The following is a 17,387-nucleotide window of genomic DNA, read 5'->3' on the forward strand; positions in this document are numbered from 1 at the left end:
TCAGGGCCGTCACCGGCCACCGCTTTCTCTCCTCCTCTCCTAAGGGGTCAGGAGCAAAGGCTTAAAACATTGGTGCCCCGCAGCTAGGACACCCCAGCTCTAGGAGGGAGCCAGTGGCCGGGGCCAGTTCTAGGTCTTCTCGGAAGCTGCTATGTGAAGGAAGGAGAGTCCCCCTTCGGGCAGGCCTAGCCTATCTGTGGCCCCCTTCGGGCCTGGCCCCTCACCAAGTCCTCTGTCCCCAGATGTCCCCAGTGTGGGCAAGGTTGGGGGAGGTGTCCTGTGGGGCCTCCTGGACCCGCAGGTGTGTGTGTGGCTGTGGGTCGTCTCTTCCATCCCGCTCTGAGCGGTTTCTTGGAGGGGTTCTGCCTTCTGGGTCTCATCACACAAGGCGTGTCATTCTAAAGGCAGGCACCATTGTGCCCCCAAAGCATCCACATTTCCTGAGTTTCCCTCCTCCCAACAGCCAAAGAAGGCCCCTTGGGTCTGAGCTTGGGTTCCCTCTGCGGCGTCAGCCTTGGGTCTCACCCGGGAAGGCTGAGGCGATGATTGACAAGTCTGAGGCTCAGGCTCAGCCCTCCCCTTTGCTGGGCCTCCAAGAAACAGTACGCTGGACCCTGGAGCGTCTCGCAGAATGGAGTGGATCCCAGAATCCCAGTGTGGGGCGATGCTTCGAGTGGGCACATGCTTTCCCTCCCGGCCGGGCAGAATCCTGCCCGAGCCTGACATTGTGGGTGGTTCAGTGAAGTCCTGTTTTCTCTTGCCAAGGCCCAAGTGAGGGCTTGTTTGCTACAGCTGCTCTGGGACCCCAGTCCTAGACAGTGAAGCTGAAATGCGTGGAAGTGGGGGTGAGGAAGAGCCTGTTACCGGTGGGTTTCTCAGCCCTGGATGGAGCCCAGCATGTAGGGGAAGGAGCAAGAGGAGAGATGCCTGCTAGGGGATTCCTTCCAGTCCGCAGTGACTGCCTGGGCCGCTGGCCTGGTGGGCCCCACTTCCCTTCCCTTCACCCTGGACTGCCAGGGTCAGTACCAAGTCCGCACTCAATGTATGCTGTTTGAGGTAGTGACAGTGGTTTCATTTATTAAGCAAGGTGGACATAAGCGAAGTTTGAATCTAGAATAGGAAAGCCCATTTACAGAGGTGGAAACTGAGGCTCCGAGGGCCGGTCTGATCTGAGTCCCCACCCATCTCTTTCTGAAAGCTCCTCGCTGGAGGGGCCGTCCTGTCTTGGGTGAAATCTGCCACCACCTCCCAGGGCTCTGCCTCTGGGCCTCCAGCCTCCCTGGAGGGCTTGGTCTTTTTCACATCTGGTGGCCAGGGCTGATCTGAGACAGGTATGGGGAGGAGGGGACTTCGGGGCCCTGCCCTTGCTGATACCCAGCGGGTCAAGGCCCCCAGTCTGCGTGGCTTGGTCCCTGAACAGCACCTCGTGGGTCTCTGCAGACGTGTGGGCCAACGTGAAGGTAGAGTGCGAGCCCAGCTGGCAGCCCTTCCAGGGCCACTGCTATCGCCTGCAGGCTGAGAAGCGCAGCTGGCAGGAGTCCAAGAAGGCGTGTCTGCGGGGCGGGGGCGACCTGCTCAGTATCCACAGCATGGCCGAGCTGGAGTTCATCACCAAGCAGATCAAGCAAGGTGAGGGGCGGCTTGTCCGCACTCCCGGGGCAGAGGGCAGAGGGCAGGACCTCCCAAGACAGGACCATCTCTCCGTCCGCCGCCGCGGCCGAGGCTGACGTCTCCGCGTGCTGTCTCCCCTCCCCCCTGCTGCACCCCAGAGGTGGAGGAGCTGTGGATCGGCCTCAACGACTTGAAACTGCAGATGAATTTTGAGTGGTCTGATGGGAGCCTCGTGAGCTTCACCCACTGGCACCCCTTTGAGCCCAACAACTTCCGGGACAGCCTGGAGGACTGTGTCACCATCTGGGGGCCGGTGAGAACCCCCTCTCCCCAGCCTCCTGGTGTCACCCTGGCTGAAGGAGGGCTACTGTCAGCTAGCTCCTGCCTCCATTCCAGCCCACCATTTCCTCTCAGAAGCCCCACTTCCCCACCAACTCCTTCCCTTCCACGTGGAGAGATTGCCAGGGTTTGAATCCTTCCCGCCCCCGACAAGCTGGGTCACCTTGGGCAAGTTACTTAGCCTCTCTGTGCTCGGTTTCCTCATCTGTCAATGGAACACTAATAGTGCCGACCTCAGAGGGTCACTGGGAGGATTAAAGGGGTTCATTCTGGAGCAGCCCGAGGACGCTGCCTGGCACCATCCTGGTCTGCCAGCTGCTCTGCCCCACTGGCAGGTGGCATCGGAAGCTGCATTTTATGGACCTGCTCCATTGGCAGGGCTGCTCTGTGCCAGCCCTACCCAGCCCAGGGTCCTGTCTCCTCCAAAAATGATGGGGTGGTGACTATTTGCCATGGCTTTGACTCAGATGCAGTGTGGGTAGATGAAGGAATTGATGGAGGGGTTCAAGGAGATGTGAGAGCCTTTAAAAAGACAAAGTCAGAGGGGCAGAGTACCGACTCCAGGGACAGAGAGGACATTCTGCAGTGAGATCCTGCAAACAGTGCCAGGACTGTGGAGACAGAGCCATCTGGCATAAGGGATGCTATTTAAAAATTTATAAACAATTATTTGTTGAGTGTCTGCCACGTGCCAGGCATTCTCCTGGGGGCTGGGACACAAACACCCTTGCCCTCTGGATGGAGCTGAAGGCAGATAAACTGCTGGCTAGGAGACGGCAGACACAGGACAGCCCAGAACACACAGGGCTCAAGTTGGAGACAGGGGCAGGTCTAAAAATCAAGTTCACCAAAGGCTTTGGGGAAGGGGGGCTGAGATGCTCCCTCATCCTGTGTCCCTAGGAAGGTCGTTGGAACGATAGTCCCTGCAACCAGTCCTTGCCGTCCATCTGCAAGAAGGCAGGCCAGCTGAGCCAGGGGGCAGCTGAAGAGGACCACGGCTGCCGGAAGGTGAGGGTGCTTCTGGAGCTGCTCCTGGCTGGGGCCAACCAGAGGGGCTCCCCGGAGAGGGAGGGGGCAGATGGAGTCCTGCAGCCTCCCATGGCATCCTCCCTTTCTTGGCATGTCCCTTCTTCCTGCTTTCCAAACTGCTTTGTTCCAGAAAGGGTGACACTGGATGAGGTGGGCTGGGGTAGGGTGGTGGCTGTTGGGAGGAAGCAGAGCCCCCCCCCCACTCTGCATGAAGAAGCTACTTCCCAGAGGCAGCGGAGAACAGGAGGTGGGTGTGGGCAGGCCCCCAAGTCATCACCGGAGTGAGGCTGCTGGGGTGCACCCCAGTCCTCTGTCACTTCTGTCTTTGCTGGCACACATCATGCCATCTGGTGGAGCGAGTGCTTGTCAGTCTCCTCTGGAGGAATGAGGCCATTCTGGTGTCCTCTTTCTTGCCTTCCTAGCCCCAGGGGCTTCCAGACAGGGAGGGAGGGGATCAGGACTGACTGGGTTAGTGGGGCAGTGCATGTATGAATGAGGGTGTGGGTGGGTGATGCACCCAGCCCCTCCCAGGCCCCCCACAACCTGGCTCTCAGCCAAAGGGCGGTGTAAGTGGTGTGGCGGAATATGGGGAGATTGCCCAAAAAAGACACTTTATGGTGTTTGGCTCCTGATGGCTCCATCTGCCAGGGCCACACTCCTGCCAGCCCCTTACGGCCAGTCTGGCTCTTCACTGTTTCCTTTTGGAGTAAGCCCCCTTACTGCACCTCACGTGAACTCCAAGCTCTCCCCCAGGGGGAGAGGCCTGAAACAACAACAGGCATGACCGGCAGTGGGGTGGAGAGAGAGCAGACAGGGGCCCTGCTGAAGCGCCTGGAGGGCCAGTGTGGTCAGGGACCGCCCAGGGGCTCTGTCCTGCCCTGGTGGGGGGTGGGGAGTGAGGACGAGTGACGAATTGCCCTGGCACCGGGCCTCCGAAAATGTGTTTGCAATGTTGAGCAGCTCCAGTTAATATCCTGGGAGAGCTGGGATCTTAGCACAGCCCTACCTACCCCTCCACGCCCCCCCCCCCGCCCCGCCCACCGACACCCTGCAGCTTCTCTTTTGCTCTGGGTCCTGCCCAAGGGGCTGTGTCTCTCTCCCAACCTTGAATCTACCTCAGGGCTTCCCATTTCAAGGGCTCCTAGATGTGAAGGCCCCGGCAGGCACCTGATGTCTCTTAGGAGGAGCAGGCCTGTGGTGAAGACAGGGGTAGCCTTTGTGGTACAGGTTCAAGGCCAGATTCCCCCTTCTATTATTGTCTGTGCATAAAGTCCAATCACTTAATTTCTCTGAGCCTCAGTTCCTCTTCTGAAAGGCAGGAGCAGGCGGCCCAAGGGGAGAGGGGTCTGTTGGGTGAAGCCTTGCCTGGTCTCGTGGGGGACCAATGGTAGTGAACCAGCCGCTCAGAGCAGTGGTCTCTTCCAAAGCTTTGCTGCTCCCCGCTGAGGGTATGTCCCCCCACTTCAGGCTAGGCGCACCCTCCGTTCACTCTACCTTTTCCAGGACCCGGGGTTACCTGGTCCCTCCACATCCTGGCAGCTCTCCCAGCTTTTCTGGTTTCTCAGCCAACTGGCAGTTTTCCCACTGTGACTCTTGGTTTAAATGCCCAAGAGAGGAGTCCAGTGGGCCACACCTCTTGCTTCACCAGGCCACAGGTGGGTCACTGGCTACCTCCCGGTCAGCCACCCTTGGGCCATGTGTCCATCTCTGGTCTGGCAGTTGTGGGTGATGGTGGGGAGGGGAGTATGAGGTGATAAGGTGCAGAACACAGCACAAGGAGAGTCCCCTCTGTCCTGGGCCCCAGCCTGCAGCACGTTCAGGGGTGCCTCTGATGGCATCCCCCAGCCCAGGCTTTCTGGACGAGGGAGGAAAGTCCTCCCCACAGACATCCCTCTTCTGCCCCCTCTCTCGAGCCAGGGTTGGACATGGCACAGCCCATCCTGCTACTGGCTGGGAGAGGACCAAGTCACCTATAGTGAGGCCCGGCGCCTATGCACCGACCACGGTTCCCAGCTGGTCACCATCACCAACAGGTACAGGACGGGGCATGTGCCCAGACCAGCCCTCACGCTTGTCCCGGCCTAATGTGGCCTCTCCATGAAACGGGGTGGCGTTCTGCCATCACGCACAGTGGGCCCTGAGTCCTTGGAGCCTCACCTGGCTCCAGGGCCTTTTTCTAATATCGTCACAAGAATGATTCTCATTTATTAAGTGACCCTGTTGTGGGGCAGGGGCAGGGCCTGGGCCGGGGCAGGAACAGACAGGGCCCTGCTGGTGTGGGCTCGATGCCCAAGAGAGGACTTGGCTGTGTTTGTTTCTCTCTACTTTCTTCTCAGCCAGGCACAGAGGTGCAGGCAGGAGAGGGGGAGCTCGGTTGTTGTGTGAGCTGCAGGGTCCCCCACTTCCCTCAGCAAGTTGCTGGTTGGGTACAACACCCAAGCTCCCAGGGCAGGGCATCTGGCCTGTGGCCCAGGGAATGGAGGGGGGGCATTGGGGCATGAGCTCCCTGCCTGACCGGCTCCTCTCCCACAGGTTTGAGCAGGCCTTTGTCAGCAGCCTCATCTACAGCTGGGATGGCGAATACTTCTGGACCGCCCTGCAGGACCTCAACAGCACTGGCTCCTTCCGCTGGCTCAGTGGGGATGAGGTCATGTACACCCACTGGAACCGGGACCAGCCTGGTGAGCCCCGCCTCCGCGGCACTCGGTCGGCCCCCTCTGACTTTCCTTGGGGAAGCCAGGAGGCCATAGGGGCCTGCCCCCTCACTGGACGAGTCCCAGGGCTTCCCAGTAAACCGATCATGGGTACAGCGCGGTGAGGTGGTTAGGAGCTCAGGGTCTGGGGCCAAATCCCCTGGTGCATCTTTGAGCTTCAGTTTCCCATCGGTCAACCGAGGATAACGGTGCTTTCCGCATGGGGCTGTTGTGAGGCTGAACCGGTTGAATAGCCATGAAGTGCTTAGAGTAGCTCAGGCAGTGGCTGTCAGGATCATTGTCACTTCACAGTCATTGTCTCTTTTAGCCTTTTCAATGACCTGATGAGACTGATGATAAAACAGCCTCAGAGAGGTTAAGCCACTGGCCTAAATCTCACAGGAGTAAGCCCAGAGCTAGGACTCTGCCTCCATTTCCTTCAAGTCCCAGAGGAGCCGGCCAAGCTGGTCACCAGTGTGGGGGCCGAGGCTGGCGGGGGTGTCCTGCGGGGATGTGGGGGAGGGCCGGACCATGAGTCCTCAGCCAGCGGGTCTCCTGCTCCCTCTTCCAGGGTACAGCCGTGGGGGCTGCGTGGCCCTGGCCACAGGCAGCGCCATGGGGCTGTGGGAGGTGAAGAACTGCACCGCATTCCGGGCTCGCTACATCTGCCGGCAGAGCCTGGGGACACCAGTGACACCGGAACTGCCTGGGCCAGACCCCACGCCCAGCCTCACTGGTTCCTGTCCCCAGGGCTGGGGGTCAGACCCCAAACTCCGGCACTGCTATAAGGTAGGCAGCCTGCTGACGCGGGACGGGGGAGAGGAACTAGAGCAAAGGAGCAGCTCGCCAGGGTCCAGGGCAGCCCCAGTGAGGCCCAGCCACGATCTGGGTGACTGGGCCCCGGGGACACTGTTTCTCCACAGCAGACTGCAGACAGAGGTCATTTCTGATGACACTCTTGTCAGTGGAATCTCAGGTCTGATACATTGTAGGTGCCTGATGAACGGGAAGAATTGGAAAAAAAGCAGAGAGAGAATCGGTTTCAGAGGTTCCCAAATGTTGGGGCTGGGCTGGCTGCTTTTCAAAATCACCTGGGCAGCTTGATAAAAATAAATGCCAGGCTGTCATTGTAGGGACTGGGATTCACTAGGTTGGGGCGGAGTCTGGTCCTCTGATTTTTAAACTCTGCTGGGTTTGGGAACCTCTAATGTAGTCCAGGGTCTTTTATGACATGAGGAAACTGAGTCCAGGGAGGGGAAGGAACTTGCCCACAGCAAACTGTGGCTCCCCAGGGATGAGAGTCCAGGTCCTGGGCTGGTTCAGGGGTCTGGGCAGGGGCTGTTCCCTAGGAGCTGGCTATGCAGGATTGTCTTAGCTAGCCTGCACCCCTGTCCAGTGAGGCCCCAGCCCCCCTCCCTACTGCTGTCATGGGAGGGCAGGTGGACCAGTAGGGGCAGCTTAGACACCTGGACTTTGTTCCTGTAGGTGTTCAGCTCAGAGCGGCTGCAGGACAAGAAGACCTGGGTGCAGGCCCAGGGGGCCTGCCAAGAGTTGGGGGCCCAGCTGCTGAGCCTGGCCAGCTATGAGGAGGAACACTTTGTGGCCAACATGCTCAACAAGATCTTCGGGTACTGAGCCTGGGGCAGTGGTCTGCGGGCACCTGTGTGGGCTCTTGGTTTTGCTGGGCACAGGGAAGGGGGCAAGGTGAAGGTGCCCCCAGTGAGGCCTGTCTGAGGGCTCAGAATGACCTGTGTGTCCGCAGCTAATGCCAGGACCATCCTGTCCTCCCTCAGGGAGCCCTGGTCTCCCTGGCTGCTCACCAGTATCAGGGGACCAGCAGTGTCCCCCTCAGACTCACGGACTTTGACAAAAGTAACTGCCCCCCTCACCCCTCCTCCTCCCTGACAAAATCTCCTGATCCAAGTCGAGCATCCCCCCACCCCCACCCCGCAACACCATCCCATAACAGCCCACTCTCCTCAATAACCGGCATTTCCTGAGAGGAGGACAAAAGCTACGAAAGTGAGCATTTGCTCCTGGGGGTTCCTCCAGGACCCCATGTCTGTCCTGTGGGCCTCGTATGACACAGAGCTCCTATAATCCCTTAGCACTAGAAAAAATCCGAATGGATCCAGGCTTCCCCAGATCTTAATTACAGGGACATGTCTTTCCAGCAAACATCAAGATTACATTATTTGACTAGTAATTGTCGCTCTCATTGATGGCCTCTTACCATGTCTCAGGTACTGCACTGAACACTGAGTCCTTATTCAGTCTCGTCTTCAACCCTATGAAGTAGACATTGTCATGGACCCACGCGGACTGATAGGTTGGGTGATTTGCCTGAGGTCAGGGAGCTGCTTCATGGGCGAATGGGTGCTGGAATCTGCTTTTATCTGATTCCAGAGCCCTCCCATCTCTACCGACCTAACTAAACTCCCTGAAGTGAAAGCCTACAGAGTCTTGTTGGCAGGGCAAACCCCACCCAAAGGGAAGCCAGGGAAGGGGGCCAGGCCACCCACCCCCAGTGAGCCGGGCGCCTGGTCCAGCTAGGTCAGTTCTCTATGGGAAGAGAACTTTTTAAAGGTGGCCCCAACAGTGTATTGCCGTTGAGTGTGAAGCCCAGATGGAGAGGCCCCAAGCCCTCGGGACTGCCCAGGTCACCTGCAAGGGTCTCCTGCTCCTCTCATCCCCGTCTCTTCTGTCCCCACCCCCGGGTTGTGCCGAAGTGAATCAGAGCCGGAGATCCACGAGCAGAATTGGTTCTGGATCGGCCTGAACCGTCGAGACCCCGGAGCCGGGCAGAGCTGGCGCTGGAGCGACGGCTTGGGGGTGAGCCGGCCTAGAGGGGGCGGGTCAAGTGATGGGCGGGGCCCGGGTGGGCGCGGCTCGGTGGTGGGCGTGGCCTTTTGGGGGCGGGGCAGAGCCTGGCGGGCGGCGAGGTTTATCTGAGTTAGGGCCTTTGGCCAGAGCCCGCAGGTTAAGGAAAGGGGGGGCGGGGCGTCCAGCCCGGGTTGGGGGTTCCCAGCTCAGGCCCGGCCTTTTGTACGTCTGTTCTGGGGACGCCGAGGCCTGCGCCTCGTGCCTGACAACCTTCTGCCACTCTGACCTCCAGTTCTCTTACCACAATTTCGACCGGAGCCGGCACGACGACGACGACATCCGGGGCTGTGCAGTGCTCGACCTGGCCTCCCTGCAGTGGGTGGCCATGCAGTGCGAGACGCAGTTGGACTGGATCTGCAAGATCCCTCGAGGTTGGGTGGGATGGTGCTGGGAAACAGGGAAGGGGGCTAAGGCGGCGGGTCGGGAATCCAGGGGAGGGTCCCTTTCCCTGCAGCGTCTCTGTCCCTGTTGTCGCTGTAGGCACAGACGTGCAGGAGCCCGATGTCAGCCCACAAGGTAAGGCCCCACCGGGCTGTCCCTCTCTCCGTGGCGGTTGGGAGAGGGTGAGGGTCATCACCTCCAGGGCAGGGCCTGACCGGGATGGAACGAAAGGAGTTAGGGGTTTGAGCTGAGAGAAGGGGACTCAGGGCGCCAGGAACCCTGTCGGCATCCGTCTCCAAGCAGGGGCAAGCTTGGGCCTGGAGCGGTGTCTGCCCTGGGGCCTAGGGGCTTGCTGCCTGCCCTTGGACCCGCCTGGGCTTTGTCCGCAGGGCGAGCAGGCAAGCCCTGCCTGGCCGCCGCTGCCACGCTCACACTGCCCCCGCAGGCCGGCGGGAGTGGCTGCGTTTCCAGGAGGCCGAGTACAAGTTCTTCGAGCACCACTCCACGTGGGCTCAGGCCCAGCGCATCTGCACGTGGTTCCAGGCCGAGCTGGCCTCCGTGCACAGCCAGGCCGAGTTGGACTTCCTGGGGCACAACCTGCAGAAGGTAAGCACCCCAGTGGGCATGGGCCTGCGGACAGTGGGAGGGCAGGCCAGGGAAGGAGATGTCCTGCCAACCCTTATCTGCCTGACCGGTTTCCCCAGTTGTCCCGGGGCCAAGAACAGCACTGGTGGATTGGCCTGCACACTGCAGAGAGTGATGGGCGTTTCAGGTAGGAGCCTTCCAGGGTCAGCAGGTGTGGGAGGGAGCGGGTGTCTGGATGGCCAGCCACGACCCCAGATGAGAGCTAGGGAGGTCGCCCACAGAGACAGATAGACCTGGATTTGAATCCAGCTCTATTCCTCCCTGGCTGTGTGGCCTTGATCAAATGACTTAACCTTTGTGGGCCTTGATTTTCTCATCTAAAAATGAGCATAATGAGGCCTTCCTGGTAGGATTGCTCTGAGGATTAGAAATAAGGTATGTGAAGTCCTTAGCATAGCATCCAGCACATAATTGGGCACCAAATAATGACAGCTTCTATTATGCTGGGGCCACTCACGAATAAGGCCCCTCAGGACAGGACATATGATGTCCTCTGGGGGGGACTCTTTGTGTTCGGTACCCACATACCATGCATGAGGGGGCTTGAGAGGGAAGGACCAGGAACACATGCATAACTGAGCACACTGTTGCCCTTGGACCTCTGCTTTGGGATTCTTGGATTTTCTAGAGAATGAGTGCCCAGGGAGGGCTGGGCCTTACCAGGAGGCACCAGGTCTTTGGGTCCCCAGCTGCCCTGAGTTCGGTACACTCACTCTCAGCCTGTAGCCACTGAGCCCCTGGACTCGGACCCTTCCCTGCCCCCATCTCAGCGGCCTTCATTGCTGCATACAAGGGAGGTTGGACCCAGGACAAGTCACCTCTGCTCCGTGTCATTGCAGGTGGACAGATGGTTCCGTTATAAACTTCATCTCCTGGGCACCCGGTAAACCTCGGCCCATTGGCAAGGATAAGAAGTGTGTGTACATGACCGCCAGCCGAGGTGAGGGAGAGGGTGGGGCAGAGAGTGTGCAGAAGCTGGGGAGAGGGTTGATGTTGGGGGCAGTGTGGTGAGCCTGGGCAGGCCCATCCGTCTCTTCTCATTCTCTTTGTTCCCATAACCCAAGAGGGGCTAGACCCAGAGAGGGGACCTGTCCCCATGATCCAGCAGCCACAGAGGACTAGAGTTTAGAGCTGGACATGAGCGTCTGACCCCGATGTCCTCTTCTTAGGGCATGAGGCAAGGGTGCTGCCGGCCCTGCCCTGTGCTAGAATGACTGCCCTCCTCTTTCTGCAGAGGACTGGGGGGACCAGAGGTGCCTGACGGCCTTGCCCTACATCTGTAAGCGCAGCAACAGCACCGGAGAGCCCCAGCCCCCAGACCTGCCACCCACAGCCCTGGGGGGCTGCCCCTCTGGCTGGAACCAGTTCCTCAACAAGGTAGGAGGTGGGGAGGGGCCACCCAGTGGAGTCAGGGGAGAGGATGTGAACGTGGGAAGGCCAAACTTCGGAAGTCTTGGCCCTTTGGCAACATCAAAGTCATGGCCTCTTGTCTACACCCATCAGCCTCTCTCCTACTTGGCCCCAGTGCCAGGGCTAGACTCCTGGGAAAATAACTCCACCTGCTAATCCACCAGGGGATGTGGGTGTCCACATAGTTTGGTGAGTTTTCTAGATTAGCGGTCACCACACATTTTGATAATGAACTCCTGTTAGTAAAACACAATGTTGAGCATACAAAGTGTGTGTCTACGTTATATATGTTTGTGTAAATAAATATATATTTACTTTTGTACTAACAGACTAATGTTCTGTATAGTAAACTCTGCACAAGAACAAAAGAATATGAAGCATGAGCTAAAGATTGAAAAAAAGCATTTTTTTTAGAAGATTTTATTTATTTATTGGAGAGGGAGGGGAAGAGGGCATGAGAGAGGGAGCATGAGCAGGGGGAAGGGCAGAGGGAGAGGGAGAAGCAGACTCCCCGCTGAGCAGGAAGCCTGAGTTGGGACTCGATCCCAGGACCCTGAGATCATGACCTGAGCCAAAAGCAGATGCTTAATTGACTGAGCCACCCAGGCGCCCCTGAAAAAGAGTATTTTTAAGTTTAAAAAATTTTTCTTTATTATGGTATGAGAAAAGTACTCAAAAATGATCAATTATAATAATTATTCATACTTAAATAATTTTAGTAAGAGCAAGGTAATTGCATATATTTCATTCTTTTTAAAAATTTTGGTCTGACACTTTGTGATTCGGGACCTCACAGGTCTTGTTTGAAGTTCAAATTACTTTAAAACATGGATTTAATGGTTATCGTAGATGAAAAAGTCTCACAAAGGCAAATACATCAAAATGGAAAAGTTCATCCGTCATTGGCTGGGCTTTCTTCACTTTTCAGTCCTTCTCCCAATGAAACAAAGGTTTTTGTGTAAAAACCGGCTAGTACATTTCTGCATTTTAAACTAATCTGCCTCAGAAACTAATCAGAAGACCTGATTAAATGGTTTAAGAACAAGTCTTTGGAAGGTTTTTTGAAACAACCTTGAGGAAATTGTTTTCCCAAGGGTTTTGAGCACGCACAGAGGAAAGTTAGGGGCAGTAACATTAATCAGAAGGGTTTCTAGACGCGTCTGCGGAGTGTTCCTTCTAGAGGGTGAGTTTCTTTCCCAGCGAGATTACTTTTGCACTCCTGGGCTGACTGATCAGACCTGATTAGATGGTCATGGTTTTTACCTGGTGGCTGACAAGAGCTCGTCCCAGAAGAGAGGAGCACTGTTTTCTTGTTGCTGCTTTTGCGTCACAAGTCTGAGCTTTGATCCGTGCTTTCTTTGCGGACGCTGTAAAACCACTTAGGGGATTGTGAGGGTTAGATTAGTTAACACTCGCTCATATAATCCGTAAATCTTTGTCCTGCGTTGGAGTGTAGCCAGCCCCTTAGTGTCATGGAGCTCTTACTGTCTTCGGAATATTCAAGCGAATATTCTACCTATTCGACCTTAAGAAAAAAAAAAGTAACGTGTATTATTACAACTTGGGAAAAAACAGAAAGAAAGAAAGTACAACTCACTCATCCTTTCCAGAAATAACCCCCGTTAATATTTGTTACTCTGCTTCCTGCCTTTTTGCACCTAATTGAGATCATACGACATAACACGATTTTGTATCCAGCTTTTCTTTCGCAGTGTTCTATTTTGAGCATTTTTCTCATGTCATTACATTTTTCCAAAAATCTATTCTTGTGACTTCTTCCACCACAGAATATATGGTATATGGTACTTGGTCTCTTTCTTGATGTGTCAGCATCATTGTAAAGATACCAGTTACTCCCCTGTCAGAAGCCTTTGAACTATGCGAGGCTGTCTGCCCCTTCACTGCCTGGCCCCAGACACCTTGCTTTACTAGTTCTCTGCCCTCCGTTACAGCCCTGTAGCATTTGGATGTAGGGAGAGCGAGTGAGAGCCTGCCTCTCCCCCTAGCTTTAAGCTCCTGGAGGGCAGGGCCCCTGGCCCGGACATAGCACCTAATACGCTTGCTCGTGGTAGGGACGCCCCGAGTGTTTGCCGGACTGAGCTGGTACTTCTCTTCCGCGGCTGATACTTGCTGATGTGACCTTGCTGCTTCTAATTTTATGACTAATCTTACTAGTTATTTAAAGGAGGCCTCTGACTATCTCTGAACTACTGTGAAATGACATGCATGGGCTTCGTGATAAACCCCCCCCCCAAACTCTTGCATTCTTTCTGGGTTTACAGTTCTGACACTGGCATCAGTAAGCTGATGCTAGAACTCATCCTGATAGCAAGAGTGTCCCCTCGCTAAGCACGTACTCTCGTGCCGTGCACTGTTCTCTTTAACTCTTAACAGGACCCCAAAAGACAGATATTTTTATTCCCATTTTACAGAAAGTTTAAGTCAGATCTGGAATCTGACCTGCACGTGCCTCCTGGCCCTCTTTGCGACTCCAAAGCTTCCTTCCTTTCCTTCTCCCCCATCGCACTGAGGAAGGAAATCACTGGAGACACTTCATTTTCAAATAGTCTTCACTTGAGACGTTGCCCACCCAGCCCAACAAAGATCATTCAGAAGTGAAGATAAGAGCGTCGTACAGATGAACATAGAGGTCACAGGACAAAATAACAGATTTCAGGCAACACTTGGGAGGGCGATAGCTGACATCGAGACAGACCTTGTCTCCACGCATGGCCCAGGTGCTATTGTCATAGGCAGTAGAGCCTTCGGTGGCCTAAAGCCCTCCTGCCACTTACAGACGCCCCTGAGCGTCGGCAGGCAGACGTGAATTGGCTGTGCCAGGCTGAGAGGGTGCCAGAGCCTTGCTCAAGGAGCCCCAGATGTCCTGGTTCTGTTCTCTTGTCCTCACAGCCCTCGAAGCCTCCCCGGGGCCTGCCGCTGAGGGCTACACAGCGGAGTTTCTGGGTTTGTGGGACAGGGCGGTGGAGCTGGACATCACGCCTCCCCCTCCGCCCCAGTGTTTCCGCATCCAGGGCCAGGACCCCCAGGACCGGGTGAAGTGGTCAGAGGCACAGTTCTCCTGTGAACAGCAAGAGGCCCAACTGGTCACCATTGCAAACCCCTTAGAGCAAGGTAGGGCCAGCCCATGGGAAGGCCCCAGTATCCTCTGACACAGACCCCCCCCCCAAATGGCTAGGGCAGACTGTCCTGTTGCTCATAACTCTCTCTTCCGGGGGACTGTAGCATTCATCACAGCCAGCCTGCCCAATGTGACCTTTGACCTTTGGATTGGCCTCCATGCCTCTCAGAGGGACTTCCAGTGGGTGGAGCAAGAGCCTCTGCTGTATACCAACTGGGCCCCTGGGGAGCCCTCCGGCCCTAGCCCTGCTCCCAGCGGCAACATACCGGTGAGGAAACCCCTCCCTCTGTCCCCCTACCCCCCAACCTCCCACAACCTGCAGCACTAGCCTTCACTCCCAGGATCCCCCCCTTCCAGCCTCTTTGCTCGGAGGGCAGCCCTTTGGGGGCAGTGGCACAAGGGGGAGAGCTGCCAGGGCTCCTCTGAGCAGCTCCCTCCCCCCAGACCAGCTGTGCGGTGGTCCTGCACAGCCCCTCTGCTCACTTCACTGGCCGCTGGGACGATCGGAGCTGCACGGAGGAGACACACGGCTTCATCTGCCAGAAGGGCACAGGTACGCGTCAGCTGGGAACTTGGGAACGTCAGCACTGGGCCCGGTGCTGTGGGCCATGCCTAGAGGAATGACGAAACATGGTCCCTGATGTCAGGGGGTCCCTGGGGTCACCCCCACTGTCCAACATCTGCTTGGGAAGCAGATGGGCAGAAAGACCGGGTGCCAATCAAAGGGAAAGGCAGTGAGGACTGAGGGGTCTCAGGAGGAAGGTTTGGGGGTCTGGAGGGCTGACCAGGGGCAGCTAGACACCGGGCATGCCTGCTGTCGGGGAACCTGAAGTCAGGCGTCCGAGGCCCCCGCGGCCCCATGCCTGTTCTGCAGGGGTTCCTGGGGTAAGAGTAGCTCAAGGCCCCAGCTTGCTCCTCCATGGATTGGCAAGAATGTGTTCTTAGTAACAGCGGCTAACACTTGCTGTCCGTCTGTGCCGGGCCCTGGGCCCAGTGGAGACCTGGTCTCAGCCTGATGTCCAGTGCTCCCCCAGCTTCATGCCTGGGAATGGGGTGAGGGAGGCAGAGCCCGGCCTAAGCCCTGCCCCCTTCCCTGTAGACCCTTCCCTGAGCCCATCCCCAGCAGCGTCGCCCCCTGCCCCAGGCACTGAGCTCTCCTACCTCAACGGCACCTTCCGGCTGCTGCAGAAGCCCCTGCGCTGGCACGACGCCCTCCTGCTGTGTGAGAGCCGCAACGCCAGCCTGGCGCACGTGCCCGACCCCTACACGCAGGCCTTCCTCACGCAGGCCGCCCGCGGGCTGCGCACCCCACTCTGGATCGGGCTGGCCAGTGAGGAGGTGGGCCCCCAACTCGTCCTGGCCCCGGGGTCGGGACCGCTCCCCTGATCTCCCTCCCTGTCTCTTCCTGACTCCTTGCCTTTACCTTACCTTCCTCTGTCCCCCACCCCCCGCTGACCCCCTTCCTCCCACCCTGATGGCCCCCTCGTGCCCAGGGCTCTCGGCGGTACTCCTGGGTCTCGGAGGAGCCCCTGAGCTATGTGAGCTGGCAGGACGGGGAGCCCCAGCAGCCAGGGGGCTGCGCCTACGTGGATGTGGACGGGACCTGGCGCACCGCCAGCTGTGACACTAAGTTGCAGGGAGCTGTCTGCGGAGTGAATGGCGGTGAGTGCCCAGCTGCTGGGGCCGAGGGGTGGGCAAGGTGTATAGGCTGTCCCGGGGAGGACTCTGGGCCACTTGCTCAATCCTGCACCTCCTACAGGGCCCCCTCCTCCCCGAAGAATAAGCTACCACGGCAGCTGTCCCCAAGGGCTGGCCGACTCCGCGTGGATTCCCTTCCGGGAGCACTGCTACTCCTTCCACATGGAGCTGCTGCTGGGCCACAAGGAGGCGCTGCAGCGCTGCCAGAGAGGTGGGCCTGTGCAGGCTAGAGCCCACACGTGGTCGTTTCTGGTGGTGACCCCTATTGTGGACACTTAGAGACTCCAGGAACGCAGGCCCCATGCTACCCTCCACCCATAGGCAGCACTCACACAGATGTGCCCCATCAGTTTCCAGTACACAGGGGCCACATGTGGCCTCATGTCAGTAACCCCGGGTGCCCACACACCAAGGCACACTCCACACCGACCTCCACTCAGGCTGCCGGAGAAGGGGCCTCTCTGGGGGAGGGGGTCTCTGCTCCCCCAGGGAGACCACTGTCTGTCCTGATGTGGGCCTCCCTTGTGTCCAGCGGGTGGGGCGGTCCTGTCCATTCTGGATGAGATGGAGAACGTGTTTGTCTGGGAGCACCTGCAGAGCTCTGAGGGCCAGAGTCGGGGTGCCTGGCTGGGCATGAACTTCAACCCCAAAGGTGGGTACCCTGTGTGTGGCATCAGGAGGGGGAAGCCTCAGAGTGTAGGCGGGACGCCTTCCCCCAGGGCTGGGCGGGGGTGAGGACTTGCAGGAGCTGAGACTCAGTTCTCGAACAGGCCTGCTCCCTTCCACCTGCTCCTGTCTCCTCTCCCCCGCACCCCCTCAGCGTCTCCTTTCCCATAGGAGGCACCCTGGTCTGGCAGGACAACACAGCTGTGAACTACTCCAACTGGGGGCCCCCTGGCCTGGGCCCCAGCATGCTGAGCCACAACAGCTGCTACTGGATTCAGAGCAGCAGCGGGCTTTGGCGCCCCGGCGCCTGCACCAACATCACCATGGGCGTCGTCTGCAAGCTCCCTCGAGGTGAGTGCCGCCGCCCCTGCACAGCTGGTGCCGGGCCTGCGCCAGGGCTCTGCGGCTCATTTGTCCCGGACACAGCGGATGAGAGGGCATGAAGAGTCGGGCCCGGACCAGGACCCTGCCCGGGGATAAATTGGTCTGTAGGAGGGACCGGCCCTTCCTACAAATTTCCAAACTAGATGGCAAACCCATCATTTTGTAGCAGTTAAGGGCAAGGACGGGGTTCAAGCCCTGGGCAAACCACTTACCAACTCTGTGACCTTGAGCCAGTTCCTTCAAGTCCATGGCCTCAGTTTCTTCATATGCAAAATGAGGATAATAACAGTACTTATGAGATCAAATGGGCTGATCGGGTGGCTGGGGCTCAGGAAGCAGCCTCTGCGTGTTTGCTTGTTGTTACTGTCACGTCAGTTACTAACGGTTCCCCCTCTTCCTCGAAGCCGAGGAGACCAGCTTCTCACCATCAGGTGAGTCCCAGGCAGGGCTGAGACGAGCCGTCTCCCGCCTTGGCCCAGCATGCCAGGGAGCGTGGGCAGCGGGGGGGG

General features: G+C 57.7%; 1 protein-coding gene across 1 annotated transcript in view; it reads left to right on the top strand.

Annotated features, from left to right (window-relative positions):
* The window catches only part of MRC2 (mannose receptor C type 2), a 59,080-nt gene that overhangs the window by 40,135 nt on the left and 1,558 nt on the right, over window positions 1-17,387 (top strand). The window contains 20 exon segments of the mRNA XM_034640213.1: window positions 4,897-5,012; window positions 5,512-5,660; window positions 6,244-6,461; window positions 7,158-7,300; window positions 8,402-8,504; window positions 8,788-8,926; window positions 9,036-9,071; window positions 9,382-9,542; window positions 9,641-9,708; window positions 10,421-10,521; window positions 10,816-10,958; window positions 14,009-14,123; window positions 14,235-14,398; window positions 14,575-14,683; window positions 15,230-15,468; window positions 15,624-15,792; window positions 15,890-16,039; window positions 16,361-16,480; window positions 16,666-16,845; window positions 17,283-17,309. Coding sequence (XP_034496104.1) covers window positions 4,897-5,012; window positions 5,512-5,660; window positions 6,244-6,461; window positions 7,158-7,300; window positions 8,402-8,504; window positions 8,788-8,926; window positions 9,036-9,071; window positions 9,382-9,542; window positions 9,641-9,708; window positions 10,421-10,521; window positions 10,816-10,958; window positions 14,009-14,123; window positions 14,235-14,398; window positions 14,575-14,683; window positions 15,230-15,468; window positions 15,624-15,792; window positions 15,890-16,039; window positions 16,361-16,480; window positions 16,666-16,845; window positions 17,283-17,309 — 2,650 coding nt within the window.

The sequence above is a fragment of the Ailuropoda melanoleuca genome, chromosome 13 (assembly GCF_002007445.2).
Source record: "Ailuropoda melanoleuca isolate Jingjing chromosome 13, ASM200744v2, whole genome shotgun sequence".
Taxonomy (NCBI): domain Eukaryota; kingdom Metazoa; phylum Chordata; class Mammalia; order Carnivora; family Ursidae; genus Ailuropoda; species Ailuropoda melanoleuca.